Raw genomic sequence first — 16,605 nt, 5'->3', positions numbered from 1 at the left:
CACGCTGGTGCCATGCAAAAACTATCTGTTGCATGCCGATAGTACCACTTTGGTGCCATTTTAAAAAACTGAAATAACGTTTGAACTATATTTCTTGGGTGTTAAAAGGCAGCAAACTAACTATAGCATTGCGCTTATTTAACTAAGTACGAAAATTCTTGGATGACACATCTTAATTTTAGGAATTTATATTACCGCCATTTTCGAAATTTTTGTTTAAAATCTAAAATTTCCAAGCTATTATGCCGGCGTCGAACAAAAGAATCGTATCTAAGATCCGCGGACGCCATAGTGTTGACGTACATTCTTTTAACCCGTCCCGTTCGATGTATTCCACCGATGATTTTTGCCATAGATGCATAAAATCCGCAGCTTGTTTGCCATATTTAATAAAATACTTTATTCAGAGACTAATCTGGAGCGCACCTTAACATATATAAATAAATTTCTCCTGGACTCCGATAAAAATCTATGCTTCTAAAGTAAACGTCTATCTACAAACTCGATAACAATTAAAAATACTCAACCAACCATAAAGATTACGATAGAATAAAAATGGAGAAGGTAGACAAGATCCGACTATACAGTAATGTCTCCCTAACTGACGCTCAGATCGCGCACAAAAATTGACAATTTGGGAAGAGAAAATACGATTATTAGAGCCTTCTAGCTCCTTTTCCAAAATTGTCCAGTTTCGTGGACAATCTGAGCGTCAGTTAGGGAGACATTACTGTAGTTCGGACACCAGAGATTCCGTTCTAAGTTCTCTCAACAAAAAAAGCGACTGTATACAGGGTGTTCCAGGTTTTAATGTTCAAACTTTGTCAGTATATTCTATGGCACAAAGTAAGAAAAAAATCCTGAATTTTTGTTATAACTTCTTAATAAAGCTCTATATGATCTATGTTTACATAACATTTTTTTCTTCCTTCGTGCCATAGAATACACTAATAAAGTTTGAACATTAAAACCTGGGACACCCTGTATAGTAATGTCCCCCCCTTGCTGACGTTCAGATTGTTCACTAAATTGGATAATTTGGGAAGAGGAGACACGATTATTCGAGCCTTGCGCAGCTCGTTTTCGTAATTGTGGACAATTTATAACTATTTATAACTTTATAAATATTTATAAATTATTATATATTATAATATTTATAAAGATTTATAAATATTTATAAATTATTATATATTATAATATTTATAACTTTATAAATAACTTTAATTTATAACTTTATAAACCGCGAGACTCGAACAATCGTATCTGCTCTTCCCAAATTGTCCAGTTTTGCGCGCAATCTGGGCGTCACTTAGAGAGACATCACTGTAACGCGAATGCTAATATCGGATAGTTTAGGGCTGAGCGGTGGCCGGTTGTATATCAGTCGCCGCGACCTCCGGTTGTAGATCAGTCGGTGCGACGTCCGATTGCTTTTGGTTAATCTTGAGGATGTCCTCGATGCCCGGGGTGACGGGGACCGCCTCGCTCTCCTCCGGGAACACGTACTCCTCGTGGGTCTGCGAGGCGTCGTAGAAATGGCCGGCGGCCTTGAAATGCTCGTGCCCGTGGTGCTCGTAGGCCGAGTGCTGATGGCTCTCGTGATGCTTGTGATGGCTGTCGTGGTGGTGTTTGTGATGATGGTCGTTCGAGTGCTTGTGATCCTCCTCGTGGCCGTGGGAGTGCTTGTGCTCGTGGCCCTCGTGGTGTTTGTGATGCTCGTGGTGGTGATGGTCCTCGTGATGGTCGTGATGGTGTTTGTGGTCGTGGCCGTGCTTGTGCTCTTCCTTGTGCTCGTGACCGTGTTTGTGCTCCTGGTGATGGTGGTGTTTGTGGTCCTGGTGGTGGGCGTGATGGTGGTCCTCGTGGTGCCCGTGGTGATGCTCCTCCTTGTGGCCGTGCTTGTGATGATGGCCGTGCTTGTGGTGATGGTCCTCGTGATGGTCGTGCTTGTGGTCCTCGTGATGTCCGTGGTGGTGTTCCTCGTGATGGCCGTGCTTGTGCTCGTGGCCGTGCTTGTGGTGATGGTCCTGGTGGTGCGAGTGCTTGTGATCGTGGCCGTGTTTGTGATGGTGGTCTTCGTGATGTCCGTGATGATGATCCTCGTGGTGTCCGTGCTTGTGCTCGTGACCGTGGTGGTGCTTGTGGTCCTGCTTGTGAGCGTGCTTGTGGTCTTCCTTGTGCTCGTGGCCATGGTGATGATGATGGTTCTCCGTCTCCTTGTGGGAATGGTGGTGGTGATGCTCGTTGACGTGATGGTGCTCGTGGTGGTGGTGATGCTCGTTGTGATGGTGATGCTTGTGGTGATGGTGATGCTCGGCGTGGTGCTTGTGCTCCTCGTGGTGCTCGTGCTTCGAGTGATGCTGGTGTCCGTGGTGATGGTGATGGTCCCCGTGATGCTTGTGATCGTGGCCGTGTTTGTGCTCGTGCTTGTGGCCGTGTTCGTGCTTGTGGTCGTGGCCGTGGTGATGCTTATGGTCGGAGTGATGCTTGTGGCCGTGATGATGGTCGTGACCGTGATGGTGATGGTGGTCGTGATGCTGCTTGTGGTCCTCGTGGTGCTTGTGCTCCTCGTGATGCTCGTGGCCGTGATGGTGCTTGTGACCATGCTCGTGCTTGTGGCCATGCTCGTGCTTGTGCTTCGCGTGATGCTCGTGTTGAGCGTGATGTCCGTGATGGTGGGAATGATGATAGCCGTGCCCGTGACCGTGGTAGAAGGTCGGCGCCTCGTATCCGTGGATCCTCTTCTGAGCGGGCAGGATCTGCGGCGCGACGAACGCGATGTGCGCGGCCGCGGTGGACATCCTGGGCTCGATGCCCTGTTTCACGGGCTGCTGGACGTTCAGCGGGACGTCCGGCTTGGCGGCCGCCCCGAACGCCTGCTCGACGCCCAGATGGAGCGGAATCGGCTGGAAGTTGCTCGCAAGCTCGGCCAATTGTCGTTTCCTCGGCTGCCTCTCGATATTCGGCTGCGGCTCGTCGGCGGCGTTCCTCTGCGGCAACAATCGGGACGGCGGTAATTGTCGCTTGATCCCGATGTAATCGGCCAGCTCCGGGCTTCCGGCCGGCGGCCGCGGTCGATTCCCTTCGGTCGGTGTCAAATCTTGGCCAGCCGCAACTGTCAGTAGCAGCGCGATGGCCGGTAGCCACGCCTGCGGGCAAACGAAAAAAAAGAGAGAGTGGAGAATCGTCCTCGTTATCGGAACTCGTACGTAAGCGTGTTATGCGGCACGCGCGCGGAGCCCACCCATAGCTCGCGCGCGCGCACCTCCGCAGCTGTGCGGTAAGAGTTATCTAAATCGTGTTTACCGGGCTTTATAATTCGATCAACGAGCACAAAAGCGGCGGGGCGCGATACTAATTTTCGAAAATCGCTTAGCCGCAAGCGAATTCATTATGACACGGTGCTCGCGCGCCGGACATTAGCTCGGCTAACCGAAACAATAAAGCAACGTCGGGGCTCGGCGCGCTGCGCGCTCTATTTTGGCCGGCGATGGCCGCGTAAAACGCGCCGCTCGCTCGACCGAGCGCGGCCACCGGAAAACCGGAAAATAATATCCAGTGAATCGGCCGGTTTTAAACTGCGAGCCAATCTGCCGGCTCGACGAGCCCGCTGCTAAACCGAACAGCGGATTTCCCCTGTTACGTTCCGCTGCCTCGGAGCCGCGAAGGGACGCTGAAAAGCAGCGAAACCTTCGTTCTCGCCACGATCGACCAGCGACCGATTTCTACCAGCGGGTCGAGCGGATCGATTTTCCTCCGTTCCAGAGATCGACGCCGTTGCAAGAGTCGACCAATCGCAAATTGTAAGACGCGTGATTATTTTGGAAGCTCCGCCGTCGAAGTCCGGTTCGCGAAACCGCGAGAGCTCTCCGAACAGCGATTCGAGCGGGCCACCGACCGCCGGGCGAGCCGCGTTGATTTATGCGATTCGCGGCGTATTTGGGGCGAAAAAATTGCCGCGGCCCGCTACCAGGAATTTCGAATTAGCATTTCATTTTAGGTTCGTTCGGTCGACACCCGGGACCGCCGTGGCGCGGCGCGGCGCGCCGGCACGGAAAGCAATCAGAAATTTGATTTCCGGCAGAAACGAATTCAAAACACGAACGATATACGCGCGCTGAAAGAATCATCCGGCCCCGGCCGCGTTTAGGGGGAACAGCGAGCGATCGCGGTCCGCCGCGTCTCGCGAAAGATTCGCCGAGCTGGGACTGGCGCGGTCGAATTGGCTCCCGTAATCTCGATCGTCGGCACTCGGCGAGATCGCTCCGAACAATAAGTCGCATTTAGGACTGCCGCGACACTTCTCGAGCTTGTATCCGTCCTCAACTCGTTAATCTCGTCCGGGAGCTCCGGACTACGGCGCGGCGGACGGAGAGCATCGCGTTGCCGGGGCCTTAGCGTATTCTTCTTGAAATGCAAATGCCCGAGCGCTTATTAACTGGGAATTTAATCAACGACCGCGGTTTGGTCCGGAGATATGCAATTCCTCTCGAAAGGGACGATGAAACGGTGCAAGCTCGCCTCGCAGTCGGCCAGATATTCCGTAATGTTGCTGCACGATCGAGAAGTGTTTTCTTTAATTTCTTCCGCGGTCGCGCCGAGCCGCTTCGACCACCATGATTAATGCTCTCGGGTAGCCAGCCTGATAAAGCTTTAAAGGAAGACGCATTGTGTTCTTCGAGATCCCTCGATTCCGATTCTATTGTATCTTTCACGTCGTTCGAACGTCGATAATCTAGATCCTCTTCTTGTTTACAGCTTGTGTACAGATTTATGCGAAAAAGTTCTCGCGTTTGGAACGGATTTAATTCGCTGACGCGCGGAACGGTGTATAAAGGCCGTAGATTTAACTCGGGCAAAACAAATGCGTTATACGAGTCTCAGTCGTCGAATGTAGCCAAGGGGTTAACAATCGTTTGAATCGTTGCCATCCGAATACCGTTTCGTACACTTTAGTTCACACTTTTATCAGCTCGTGTTTTACTTTGGTCGATGTTAACGCATTGCGCGTATCAACAACGACTGTCTAGAACGATTTCTCTCGTGACAAGCGTGACATAATTCACGCTATTGCACACAGTTCGTAGCAATGAAATAACGAAGTTACAGCGAGTCGTGTAATTCATGCCTTGTTATCTCTGTCGCGAGCGCTGCGACTCGTTTTCGAAAACGCGCACTTTTTTATACATAGAAGCAAGTCAACCGATGGTTCTATACTAAAAATTGTACCGGTGGTCTCCGCTGAAGGCGAAACAACTACAGCGATGTCTCCCTAACTGACGCTCAGATTGTGGAGAAAAATGGACAATTTGGGAAGAGGAGATACGATTATTAGAGCCTTCCACTCGCTTTTTATAGTTGTCGACGCTTCGTGATTATAAAAATGAATCGCGAGACTCGAATAATCGTATCCCCTCTTCCCGAATTGTCCATTTTCGTGGATAATCCGAGCATCGATTAGGGAGACATTACTATATTTACGATTTCAAAGAGCCGACGAAAAATATGACTCCGGTCATTTCGACCGGCACGGCGACGTCGCGCGTTTCGAAATTTCCGACACGCGCGCTATAGTTTCCGAATAAATAGACCGCGATTCGAGCAGGTTCCATCGAGAATATTATCTTTTCTGGTAAATAGACGTTCGACGTATTTACAGCAATAAGGAGCGGGCGAAATTTCACGGAAGTAAACAGGGTGGGTGGAAAGCGTGGGAAAGTTTCGCGGAGCCGGTCGCCCTATCCGACGCTCGGATTGTGGAGAAAAATGGACAATTTGGGAAGAGGAGATACGATTGATTCGAAGTCTTGCGCCTTGTTTTTATAATTACCGATTCTCAACAACTATAAAAACGCGGCGCAAGACTCGAACGATCGTATCTCTTCTTCCCAAATTGTCCACTTTTATTCCGCAGAATCTGAGCGTCGGTAAGGGAGACATTACTGTATTAAACGTCTATGAATACCGAATTGAACGGGTACTCACCATGGTCGCCATGATTTCGGGAGTGGCCCGCGAACAACTGGATGCCGCTGCCGGTTGACAAGGTACTTTTATAGAGAGCAGTTCGCCGACGTCGCTTTCTTCGGTGCTAAGCACCGGTGTCGTTTACGACGCCGGCCTAATGTTTTAATCGTCGTCGTAATGCGCGGCGGACCGCGACCGGGCCCCGTCGAATTTCATTCATAACCGGTGTTCCGCGTGCCCCGCTTCCGGTCCGCCGCGGGAAAAAAAACCGCGGGCCCGAGCGGAGGGGAAGGGGGTTCGGTCGGATGAGCCGAAACCGGCCGATGGAAGGCGAACCGATCGACGCGTTCGGACCGTGTAATTCTCTCGGCGTTTTACGAGCGGTCGCCGATCGCGCGGAGAGCCCGATAATAACCGTGGCCCGTGATTTCCTGTCTTGGATCCGGGATTTATGGGCCCCGGTGCAATCCGATCGGAACTGCGTCGCCCGTTTCGCCGTTTCCGCCTCTCCCGGAACAGCTGGACAAGCCGCGAGCCGAGCCGGTTACATCGGGCACATCGTCGGACCGAACGAATAAAAGCGGCGCGGACCTCGCCGTTCCCGCGCCGCGCTCAATTAACTCGCGCTCCGACGATCCCGTAGTAATTTCCCTTTCGAGGGCCGCACGCTTGCCGGCGCGGCGATTAGGTTACGCCGGATGAACGGTTCGGCCAGACGCGAATCGATCGATCCGTGTACCTGGTCTCGTTTATGCCTTATTATCTCGTTGCTCCGCTGCTCGACTCTCGCTTCGCTTCCCCCGGGCAAACACCACTGTTTGCGAAAGGAAAATTCGGTTGTTGAACGCGCCGCCTAAGCGGCCCCGATTCCCCTGCAGATTTCTTCCTTGGATTGATTCTCTCTGCTATCGTCGATTTTTTGTCTACGTTTTTTCTCAAACAAATGGTACCTTCCGTCCGCGACGTGGGTGAAAATGAGACGAGATTGTTCCGATCGACGACGGTGGTTCAGAGTTTCTTGCAGGAAGTCGAATCTCCGAATCGACCGCGAATTTCTACCGCGTTAAGAGAAATCGTCCAAAGGACCGAAGAAACCGCTTACTCTTTCTTTCGCAAGACAGCCCGTCGAAATAGAAGTTTGTCCGAACGGCATTCGATTCGATCGTAACAATGCGAAACGTCTTATCGGAACTGTCGCGGATTTTCGATGGGACGCAATGAATTACCGCGACGGCAAAGACCACGCGATATTTCACCGTTATCCCATTAATCCGAATCACGGTAATCGCAAGACGGTACAAAATGTTGAGAGAATCTGAAAAGAATCGTTCCGGACACTTTGGGTTTCGCGTTGCATAAAAATGCGCAGCCGGCAGCCGATATCCGAATGAAACGTGGGATCGGAACTCGGCCGAACAAATTGCCGCGGAACTTTTGACAAGGGTCTTAGACTCGTACCGAGGGAAACATATCGCGGAGAATAAGGGTCCGGCGAGCCGGCAGGGGCTAACAGCTCGTCAAGCAGCTGGATAATCGAGGAGTTGTCGAGCGGTCGGGTTCGCCGGTCGCCGATCGTCGGTCGCCGATCGTCGGTCGCCGATCGCCGGTCGCCGAGGAGCCAGTCGATATCCGCGGGAAGGGAGAACCTTTCCGATCGGGGGTAATTCAATTTCATGAAAGGCCTCGGGCCGTGCAAAGGAGCTAACGTTCCGAATGTAAAGCGAACGCCCTCCGAGCGGCGGCGGAACTTTATTGGAAGGAACCGTAAACGACGTTCTCCGGCGCGGAACTTTTTCATTTTCGCGAGGACCACCCCCTCGGCCCGAGGAAACGGAGCCGAGTGTTCGATTCCGATCTGGCCGATCGGCGAGTTGTTTTAAACATTCGAAGGTCCGGCGACATATTGTCCCGCGAATTTGCCCGACGGTGTTCCTGGCACCGCTTTTGTCCGAGAAACGGGCTGGTCGGCAATCGCCGCTTTACGTCATTGTGCCCGTATCAATTGGTTCGGAAAATGGCGAGGCTATTGTAGCGGAAGTTCTTCGCGCGTTTCGACGCTTTTAAATTACGTTCGCTGTCGAGCTTACGCGCGTCGTATTGACCACTATCGATATGGACGCGGTTTAACGTCGAGTCACCGCTATCGATACGGAATCGAATTTACGTCAGCTTACCACCGGCGACGTTAAGACAGTATTTTCGATGTTGATACGTTTTAGTCGAGTCTGTTAAGCTCGAGTCGTAGAAGTCGGCACAAGTCAACGATCGCTTCCAACGTTTGCCTGCACCGAAGCGTACGGCGACGAGAGAAGCGGAATCGTAAAATACGCGAAACTAATTTTGTACAATTTCGCGAGTACGTTCCAGGTGGTGTATGAAGCTCGCGAAGTCGAGATTTCGGGTAATGAAACAGAAAATTCTGTGTAAACTCGTTCGCGAACGAGGCTCGGCGAACCACTTGCCGCTTTTCAACCGCGAAATCGGGAAACTGCGAAAAATTTCGGAAAATTCTGCGACCCGTGTTCGAGATCATTTTCCATGCCCGCGATGCTCCCATCGATCGCGTTTTTCCCGCTGCCCTCTCGCGGATGATCGCCTTCTGTTTGGACGGGAAAAATTGATAAAAAAAAAGAAGAATTTCCCGCGGACGCGCAGCATGAAATGCCAACTCTGGGACGCGCGCGCGGCCCGGGTTGGACCGACCGGCCAAATGAACAGTGATTTATGAAATCGCCGGCCGAGGATAAAACGGCCTTTCCATCTCCTGCGTCAGGGCTGATAAAGCACGGCCAATGAAGTGACAGAATAATCGTATTGTGTACGTACACGCGGGAACGATAAAACTCCGGCTGTCGCTAACGCGGGCGACACGTGCCGTTTTATTATTACGTAGGCGGAACAGTCCGTCGCAACACTGGCTTAACGAATGTTTGAATCAATCATCGGCGGCCATATTTGTCCGTTGCCTGCGATGAAAGAAAATTAAATTTAAATTTAAATCGCCGGCCTCGGGATACGGCGAGCGCGCGGCGTTCCGGGGACATTTTCGGGGATGACGGCCGATAACGGAAATCGACAAACCGTACGCGCCGTCGGCGAACGACGATTGTAATTTTCCTGGTAGCCAGAATTTTTTACAACGGTATTATTATAATTGTTCGACAGCGTGCAACGCGCGCGGCTGTTTTCGACAGCGCTCGTTTACCCGATTAAAAATTGCCCGAGCTTCGCGGCACGGTCTCGCGCATTTATGTCAGTTCTTTCGTTTGTCTGCGCCGAGTTACCAAGGCGCTCGAACGCTTTTCGACGCGAAATGTAGCGATTTCTCTCGGAAATGCCAAATTTCGGGGTGCTTCGGGTTCCGAATTGCCTTCGAATCGCCTTCGAATCGTGTCACATGGCCTTCGAATCGCCTTCGAATCGTGGCAAAAAGTTAGAAACAAAAAAGCTAAGTCATCAGTTTTTATTCTATCATTACTACGTATTCGTATTAACATAACACCGGCATGCTAGCCGCAGCCATTTTTTGCCGACTGCCCCGAGTTTCCATAAAACCGAGCCGCGAGACCCGAAGAATCGCGACTTTCAATTACGACCTGCGAACATTCCCGGGAGAAATCACCGCAACTTCTTCGACGCAGACGCAGCGATTAATTAAAACGTTAACACGGAAAATTCGACGAAAAGTCGATTATAGACCGAAGAACGTAGCCAGATACCGAGCACAAAACACGAAACGTTAATGCCGTCGGATCGTCGGCGCGAGCGTTCGTAATAAATCGTAACTCCGCCGAAGCCCGTTTTAATTAATTTGAATTGGAGATGCAATCAGACGAAATTCCGGCCGTGCCGCAGACCGGACTAAAAAAGATCCGGGCGGTAGGCGTTAACAACTAAGTGCAACCAACACGGCTGGAACGCTCGGTGTCCGTTCAGCGTTCAGGCGGGACTTTAAGGGGACGAGAGATCAAACCAGGCCGCGAGAACGAGGGTGGAAGGGCGCGGGGTCGGTTAACGAGGATCTGGGAAATCGATTCGACGGGTCGTCTCGTCGACAAAGGGCTGTTTCCCCGGGTGTTTGCGTTGTAAACTGTGAATCGCGACGCGCGTCTATCTAGTATCACGAACCAGTTATCCGAGCGAAAACTTCCGCGGAACTTGCGCCGACGCTTTTAGCACCCAAGTCCCGCGATTAGTGGTCGTAATATTTGTTTAATGCGCAGCCAGATAGCGAGGCTCGACGCCGAGATGAGTCCGAAGGTGGCTGGGACACCGGTTCGAGAAATAGGATACCGAGTCGCATAGCGTCGCATCTCGTCTCGTCTCGTCTCGTCGAGGGCTCTTCCAGTTTTCCCATTCTCTCGCCGGGCCGCCTCGGGCTCGGCTCCGCTCGGCTCGCTTTCGTTTCCGCCTTCGAAGCTCTCCCGCATTAATGGTAAAACCGTCGCGCAATTATTTCCGCGCGATTTTCTTCGTGCAATTCCGCGCGGACAATAAGGGAAACCTCGAATCGATCGGCCCGGCCGGCCAGGTTTAAACAAACCGACCGGATCGACCACGGACATTGCGTAACACGCGGTTCGTCGACCGAATATCTGCCGTTGATCAACCGTTTTTTTCGATTACGCCCTGTCCCTGTTCCGACCCTGTCCGAGAAATATTCCGCGTTTATCCTGCCTCCCGACACAAAAGGACTAGCGAGATTAGTCCATGGGAGCGTTCGCGCATGCTTTCGGGATACTTTTGTTGCGTTGGACGAATTTTATCGGTCCCGTTTAGTAGAACACCTAATTTGATGCTAATCAGAATTATGTTGGCTGTTCTAACTCCAACTTTTAGAAATTTTTTCACTGAACGAACGACGAATATAATATTGCCGTGTCTATTTGTGAAACGACAAAAGGACTACTTTTTAAGGCACAGACAGAAAGCGTCAAGCTGATCGAGCCAATACTTTTCTTCTGAATCGTGTTAACCAACTGCGAAGAATTATTATATTATATTACATATTTGCAATTTTCAATCTTGATGTTTCAAGCTCGATTTGACAGAACGTTTTCATCTGAAAAAATGACAGCTGCTCTTCTCTCACGATGCAAAGAGCACATTGTTAAGAAACGACGTTCTTTACCACGACACTAAATACTAGAGAGGATAGATTAAACAGCTAATCTAGAAACTGGATTCGGTATCAGAAGCTTAAACGACGCTCAAAGCGAAGAACGCATCCTGCGATCGTGCTCTGATCATTCGTTACGTACAAGATGAAATCACGTGCTCGCAACATCTGGAACGAGACGCGCGGTTCCAACGTCGTCGATACGTCGCCGTGCCTCCTCGAAGCGTTAAACCAAGATGCCAAAAGTTAAACCCAAGCTAAGTTCGTGTCCGAATGTTTTAACGGCAGCCGGCAGAGGTCCGTTATCCATTAGCCGAGCGTCTGCGGGCACAGTGGAACAACTAACTTCGGTTATGGCATCGTAAGCGCAGCCATCACGGGTTCATATGTAATTCACGAAGTCCTCGAGTAGGGAACCCTGTTATTCTATCGTTAATGTTAATCCAAGGCATACTTTCTATTTAATGAAGAACTCCATCCCGCGGCGGAACCATCCATCCAGGAATTAATAACCCAGCATGTAGACGCAGTCCCGAAGGAAGAATTTCCTTGGGAAAAGGGAGAGCCTGCCGTGATCTCGCGCGCACGGCACGCGGTATAATAACCGCGTTAGGTTCTAAAATGCACGCGGAGAGGAGAAAAAGAGAGAGAGAGAGAGAGAGAGAGAGAGAGAGGCGCGGTACGCGCAGACATAAATTCCTGGAGGCGCGTAAACTCGCGATAAAAGACGGCAAAGACTCGATGGGGGGTGGTGTGTCTCTGTAATCTTATGGGAAAGGGGACAAAGCTGCGCTTACGGATACGTGGAAAAATTCTGCTCGTCGGTCTAACTTCCAAATTGTGGAACAACAGAGTTATTTTATTTCGCGGACGAAACGTTCGTTCCGGCAAAATACAGTAATGTCTCCCTAATTGACGCTCAGATTGTACACAGAAACGGACAATTTGGGAAGAGGAGATACCATTATTTAAGCCTTGCGACTCGTTTTTATAGTTACCAATTGTCAACAATTATCTAAACGAGGTGCAAAGTTCGAATAATCGTGTCTCCTCTTTCCAAATTGTCCACTTTTGTGCGCGATCTGAGCGTCAATTAGGGAGACATTACTGTACGTGTAAAATACATGTCAAATACGTGTAATACAGTACAATACAAATCAAATGATGAATAGGACACACGTGGTGGATCGATTCCATAAAACAAAAATGGATAATAATAACGATCGAGAGCTTCTTGCGCCGCGTATGGATTAATATTTCGCGTGCGCTATGCGCAGATGTCGCAAGAAAGGCTTCCATTCATATTTCACGTTGAGTTATTAGCATTTCCGGATAGCGGGATCGACCGATAGACCGAGAAACATAAAAACCCACTAAAAGCGGACCGCCGCACCGTCAGCGTCCGCGGTGCGCGAACGACCATAATTATCATCACACCTGCAGTTGCATTTATTACGCTCCGGTTGATTAATGAGGCCCCTTTTTCTCCGTGGCACGATCGTCGAAGGAACTCTATCCAGCTTCGTTCAGATAAATCGCCGGCGAAAGGGATGACGAATTATCAAGAATTAATTCGGCCGGGCCAGTGATGCGTCACTCGCTCTCTCTCTCTCTCTCTCTCTCTCTCTCTTTCTTTCTCTCTCTGTCCTCTGTCTCTTTGTCTCCCTTGTTCGGTGGCAGTGGGACGAGGTGCGCCAAGGGTGGGAAAAATATGGCGGAGGCACGTTTAATGGGCCGCGCGCCACCTCGCCCCTCGGCCCCCGCGATCCAGATAGCCCCGTGTATACATAACCGGTCGCAATGAAAAAATGGTAATCCATAAGGCAGGCGAAAAAATTTTGTTCTTGCCGACTGTAAGACAGAGACGTATTGCGGCTATATATCAGTTCGGAGCTGGCGGCGCTGCCTCCCATTCCCGGCTACTGTAATGGCAACGATCGTTATATAGTTCATTCGCTCGAATAAGTCATCGAAGCCGGCCAGACCGAAACAAATGCCTCAGAATCGCCGAAATATTTCTCCCTTTGTCCCGGGGACCGGCGATGGACCGTCCTCCTTGAATCGTTCGTTCGTTCGTTGCCGTTATTAACGACGACGTTGCAAGGTAAAAATTGCCGTAGCCTCTTATCTTTCGCGGATCTTTGCGCGGCGGTCCATTTTCGCCGGATTATTTCCCAGAAGTTGGAATAAGCGAAAAGTTTCATTTGCCGACTGCCAGATACCATCTAGACGAAGCAATCTACTTCCGCAACAGGTTAGAAGGATGCAGTAAGTGAACAATGTAAGCCGGCCGATTCGACGATCTCCCATTGTAGTCTCAACGTATAAAGCTCTGCGAGATAACGCAGAAATCATCCGTTTCCCACATTCAAGAACTTTTTGATCCCGAATCCGTTTCGGTTTTTTTTCTTAGATTTATTTTATTATATAATATATTATATTATTTTATTTTTCTTAGATTCGCAGATTTTTTTTCTGGGAACAGAGAAGCAGAGAGAAACGCGGTTGCCTTTGACGGTGCAACATCATTTGTTCTTCATCGAGGAGACGAGCGCCCTTAGCCCGAAGAAGCGAAGAGAGTGGCCGAAGCAGTCGAGTCGGGGGAAAGAGGATAAATAGACGGCTTCCAGATACGGCCTCGTAAAACAACCAGCAACCGAAGCGACGTTCGTTCGACCTTCGGTTCGCCCCATTGTCAGCTTCCGTCGCGCCAAGGGACGGGGCGACCCCGATCGTAAAGGGAGTTCGGTATTTATCGAGCGTCGTCCAGCTCGGAGTTTCTTCCGGCGCGAAATAAAGATATTACAAGGGGGGACGCGTTCCCCTCCGCCCAATTTCAGCCGATCCCTTTCTTTTTTTTTGCCAGAGCTTCCGAGACGACGCGAAGCCGCGCAGAGATAACGGAGGCAGTGGATATTCTCTATCCACCGAGCTTCTCGCTGATTACGCCGATAAATACGCCACGCCGGGGAGCTTTCATTTGTTAGACTTACTGCCCGGGGGAAGCTAATAAGACACCTCCTCTAACAACGACAAATACGGTAATTTCTCCCAGAAATGTTCGGAGGTCGGTATTGAAACCGGCAGATCCGGGAATACCGAGTCGCGATTCTTCGAGCCTCGCGGCTCGTTTTTACAGAAATTCGGGGCACTCGGCGAAAAAGCAGCATGTCGGTGTACATTAATATGAATACATAGCGATGCTAATGTTTTCGCTCTTTTAATCATCGTAATAAATTGAGAACGAAGATCGCAGCAGTTCCGAGCCATTTATTTTTGTCGCGAATCGATAAAATCGGCGGTCCACGGATTTCGAGGGAGCAGTGGCCAACGATTCGGCGATTAAATACCGGTTATGTTAAAGAGCAAAATGAACTGGAAAATATGAATTCCGGCGTCGCAGTTTCGGGCCGAATAATACCTTTCGTAAAAACCGGAATTCGAGGGGAAACTGCGGCGAACGCTGGGAACATTGTCGCCGGAAAAGGAGTTTCCTCTGTACGCGCCGGTACATTTGCTTCGATTCCGCAGTTGGGAACTAACAGGTAGCGAAGCGATAGCGGCCGCTGAAATATATATATCGGCTTTATCGCGGCGTGTTTAATGAGCATGAAATTAAATCTCGGTTGTTGGGGAATTAGGAAATTATTGTGAACTACTTGCTCCTCGCGTGGCAGGCTCGGGCTCTGAAGTTGTTCGAACTCTTACTGCACGAACAACTTGTAAGTCGGAGGATTTACTGCGACAATGAGAAGTTACAGTGTAAATTTGCTTAAGGGAAAATTGGAACCGGTATTACGCTTGTAACGAAAAGCACCGGTGAACGATGGAACGTTTCGGATTCACGGCTATAAATATGCTCGACACGCTCGTGTCGGTTAACCCTTTGCCATACCTTGACGAGTCGGACGCGTAATGAAGATTTCCAGAAAGAACCCGTCGAGCGTGAATGTTATTCCGTTCTTCTAAGTCGGAATAAAATTCTGTCTCCTGTCATCGATATTGAAGCATTCGACTAAACGCAGGCACACGATAAATATAAATTGTCCTTTTTCCTCTTAACCTTTTAGGTACGGCTGAATTCTGCGCGAGGCCATTTCTCTGGATGGCAGATATGTACTGTACAGAGTATCTGTATATTCTGTCTTTATATTGTTAAGATACAGTTATATTGTTAAGATAAGTCTGTATATTGTAAATCGATGCGAAGACAAAAGAAGTGTGAAACAATGCATATGAAGACGATTATTTGATTCGAACGATGTCCGAGTGAGCTACTAGAGCAAGCCACTATAGTGGCGCGTCGTTCAAAGAGATGACATCCGCGGAAGCCACTATAGTGACGCGTTGTTCAGAGAGATCACATCCGCGGAAGCCACTACAGTGGCGCGTCGTGCCTAAAATGTTAAAAATTGTTACAATCGGAATACTTCGATCGAACGATCGTAATCTCCTCTTCCAAAATTCTCCATTTCTGTGCACAATTCGACCGCGAATTAGGGAGAATTTACTGTAATTCTGGGAAATCTTCGTTGCGAGAAGTCCGGAAGCGAAACGGAACGGGATCGGAACGCGGCGAGTCGGACGAACCGAAAGCGGAAGGTGCAACGAGAGGAAGAGCGTGTCCTGATGAGGCGGAAAGATCCTATAGCCGTGTCGCTGCGTGAAATAAGAGGTCGTCCGGCGCTCCGAGGCGAGGCATTTGCATTCCAAAGGCGGAAGACTCGCTGTTCGACCGCGAACAATTCGTTCGCCGCTCTTTGACGGGTATCGCGATTCCCGCTGCGGCCCCGGAGCGGAGCCGTGGCCGCAGTTATGTAAAGCGGGAACCGCTCTGAAATTTGCCGGGAGTTTCGGAAATTACCCCGGCCCGTGGAATCCGTCGGACCGTCGGATATCGCGCGCGGTGCGTCCGTACGTTTCCGGCGTTCCGAATGCCGCGATACTCGGGTTCTTACGAAGTTGCCAAGTATTTCGGGCCGCGTCCTGCACGCGGCGCGGCTCGCCGGCCGGCCCGAATATCCGGGCCGAGAGGCCGGCCTTCAGGCATCCGGGATATTTTCGAATCGTTCCCGGAGAGGATCCCCGGAAAAATGCGGCCCTCGGTCTCCCTCGGACAGATTTTACTCTTATTTTTTGCCCGTTAACGCCGAGATTACTTTCCCGTGCTCCCCGGGAAACGGGCAATAAAAATCGCACAACCGCGGACATTCTTAGACAAAAATTTGCTCTCAAGTATGTGGCGAGAGACGCTTTGGAAACTGACCCGCTGTTTACCATTCAGGGTTGGCATTTGGCTCGTTCTTTTTAACTTAATGAAATACCTTCGCGGAACGTTTCAGGATCGTCGAATCGCAAAATGCAGGAGAAAGCTATTCTACGTTGCTTCGTAAAAACGGCATGCACATATTTGTTCGGACTTACAGCGATTCTCGTCGCGATATACAGTAATGTCTCTCTCTCTCTCTAATTGATGCTCGGATTGTCCACAAAAATGAACAATTTAGGAAGATAAGATA

At 50.1% G+C, this 16,605-nt stretch overlaps 1 protein-coding gene across 1 annotated transcript; it reads right to left on the bottom strand.

The window, feature by feature from the left end:
* Positions 1-1,310: 1,310 nt before the first annotated feature.
* LOC117218947 (uncharacterized) lies at positions 1,311-5,997 on the bottom strand. The gene is made up of 2 exons (XM_033467713.2): positions 5,986-5,997; positions 1,311-3,149 (listed from the first exon to the last, which is right to left on the bottom strand). Exons 1-2 carry the CDS (start codon positions 5,995-5,997, stop codon positions 1,353-1,355), a joined length of 1,809 nt encoding a protein of 602 aa, XP_033323604.2. The 3' UTR covers positions 1,311-1,352.
* Between the last annotated feature and the right edge of the window lie 10,608 nt (positions 5,998-16,605).

Source organism: Megalopta genalis, chromosome 3 (assembly GCF_051020955.1).
Source record: "Megalopta genalis isolate 19385.01 chromosome 3, iyMegGena1_principal, whole genome shotgun sequence".
NCBI classification, from domain to species: domain Eukaryota; kingdom Metazoa; phylum Arthropoda; class Insecta; order Hymenoptera; family Halictidae; genus Megalopta; species Megalopta genalis.
Note: the sequence above shows the minus strand (reverse complement) of the source record. Positions and strands in the feature narration are given on the sequence as shown.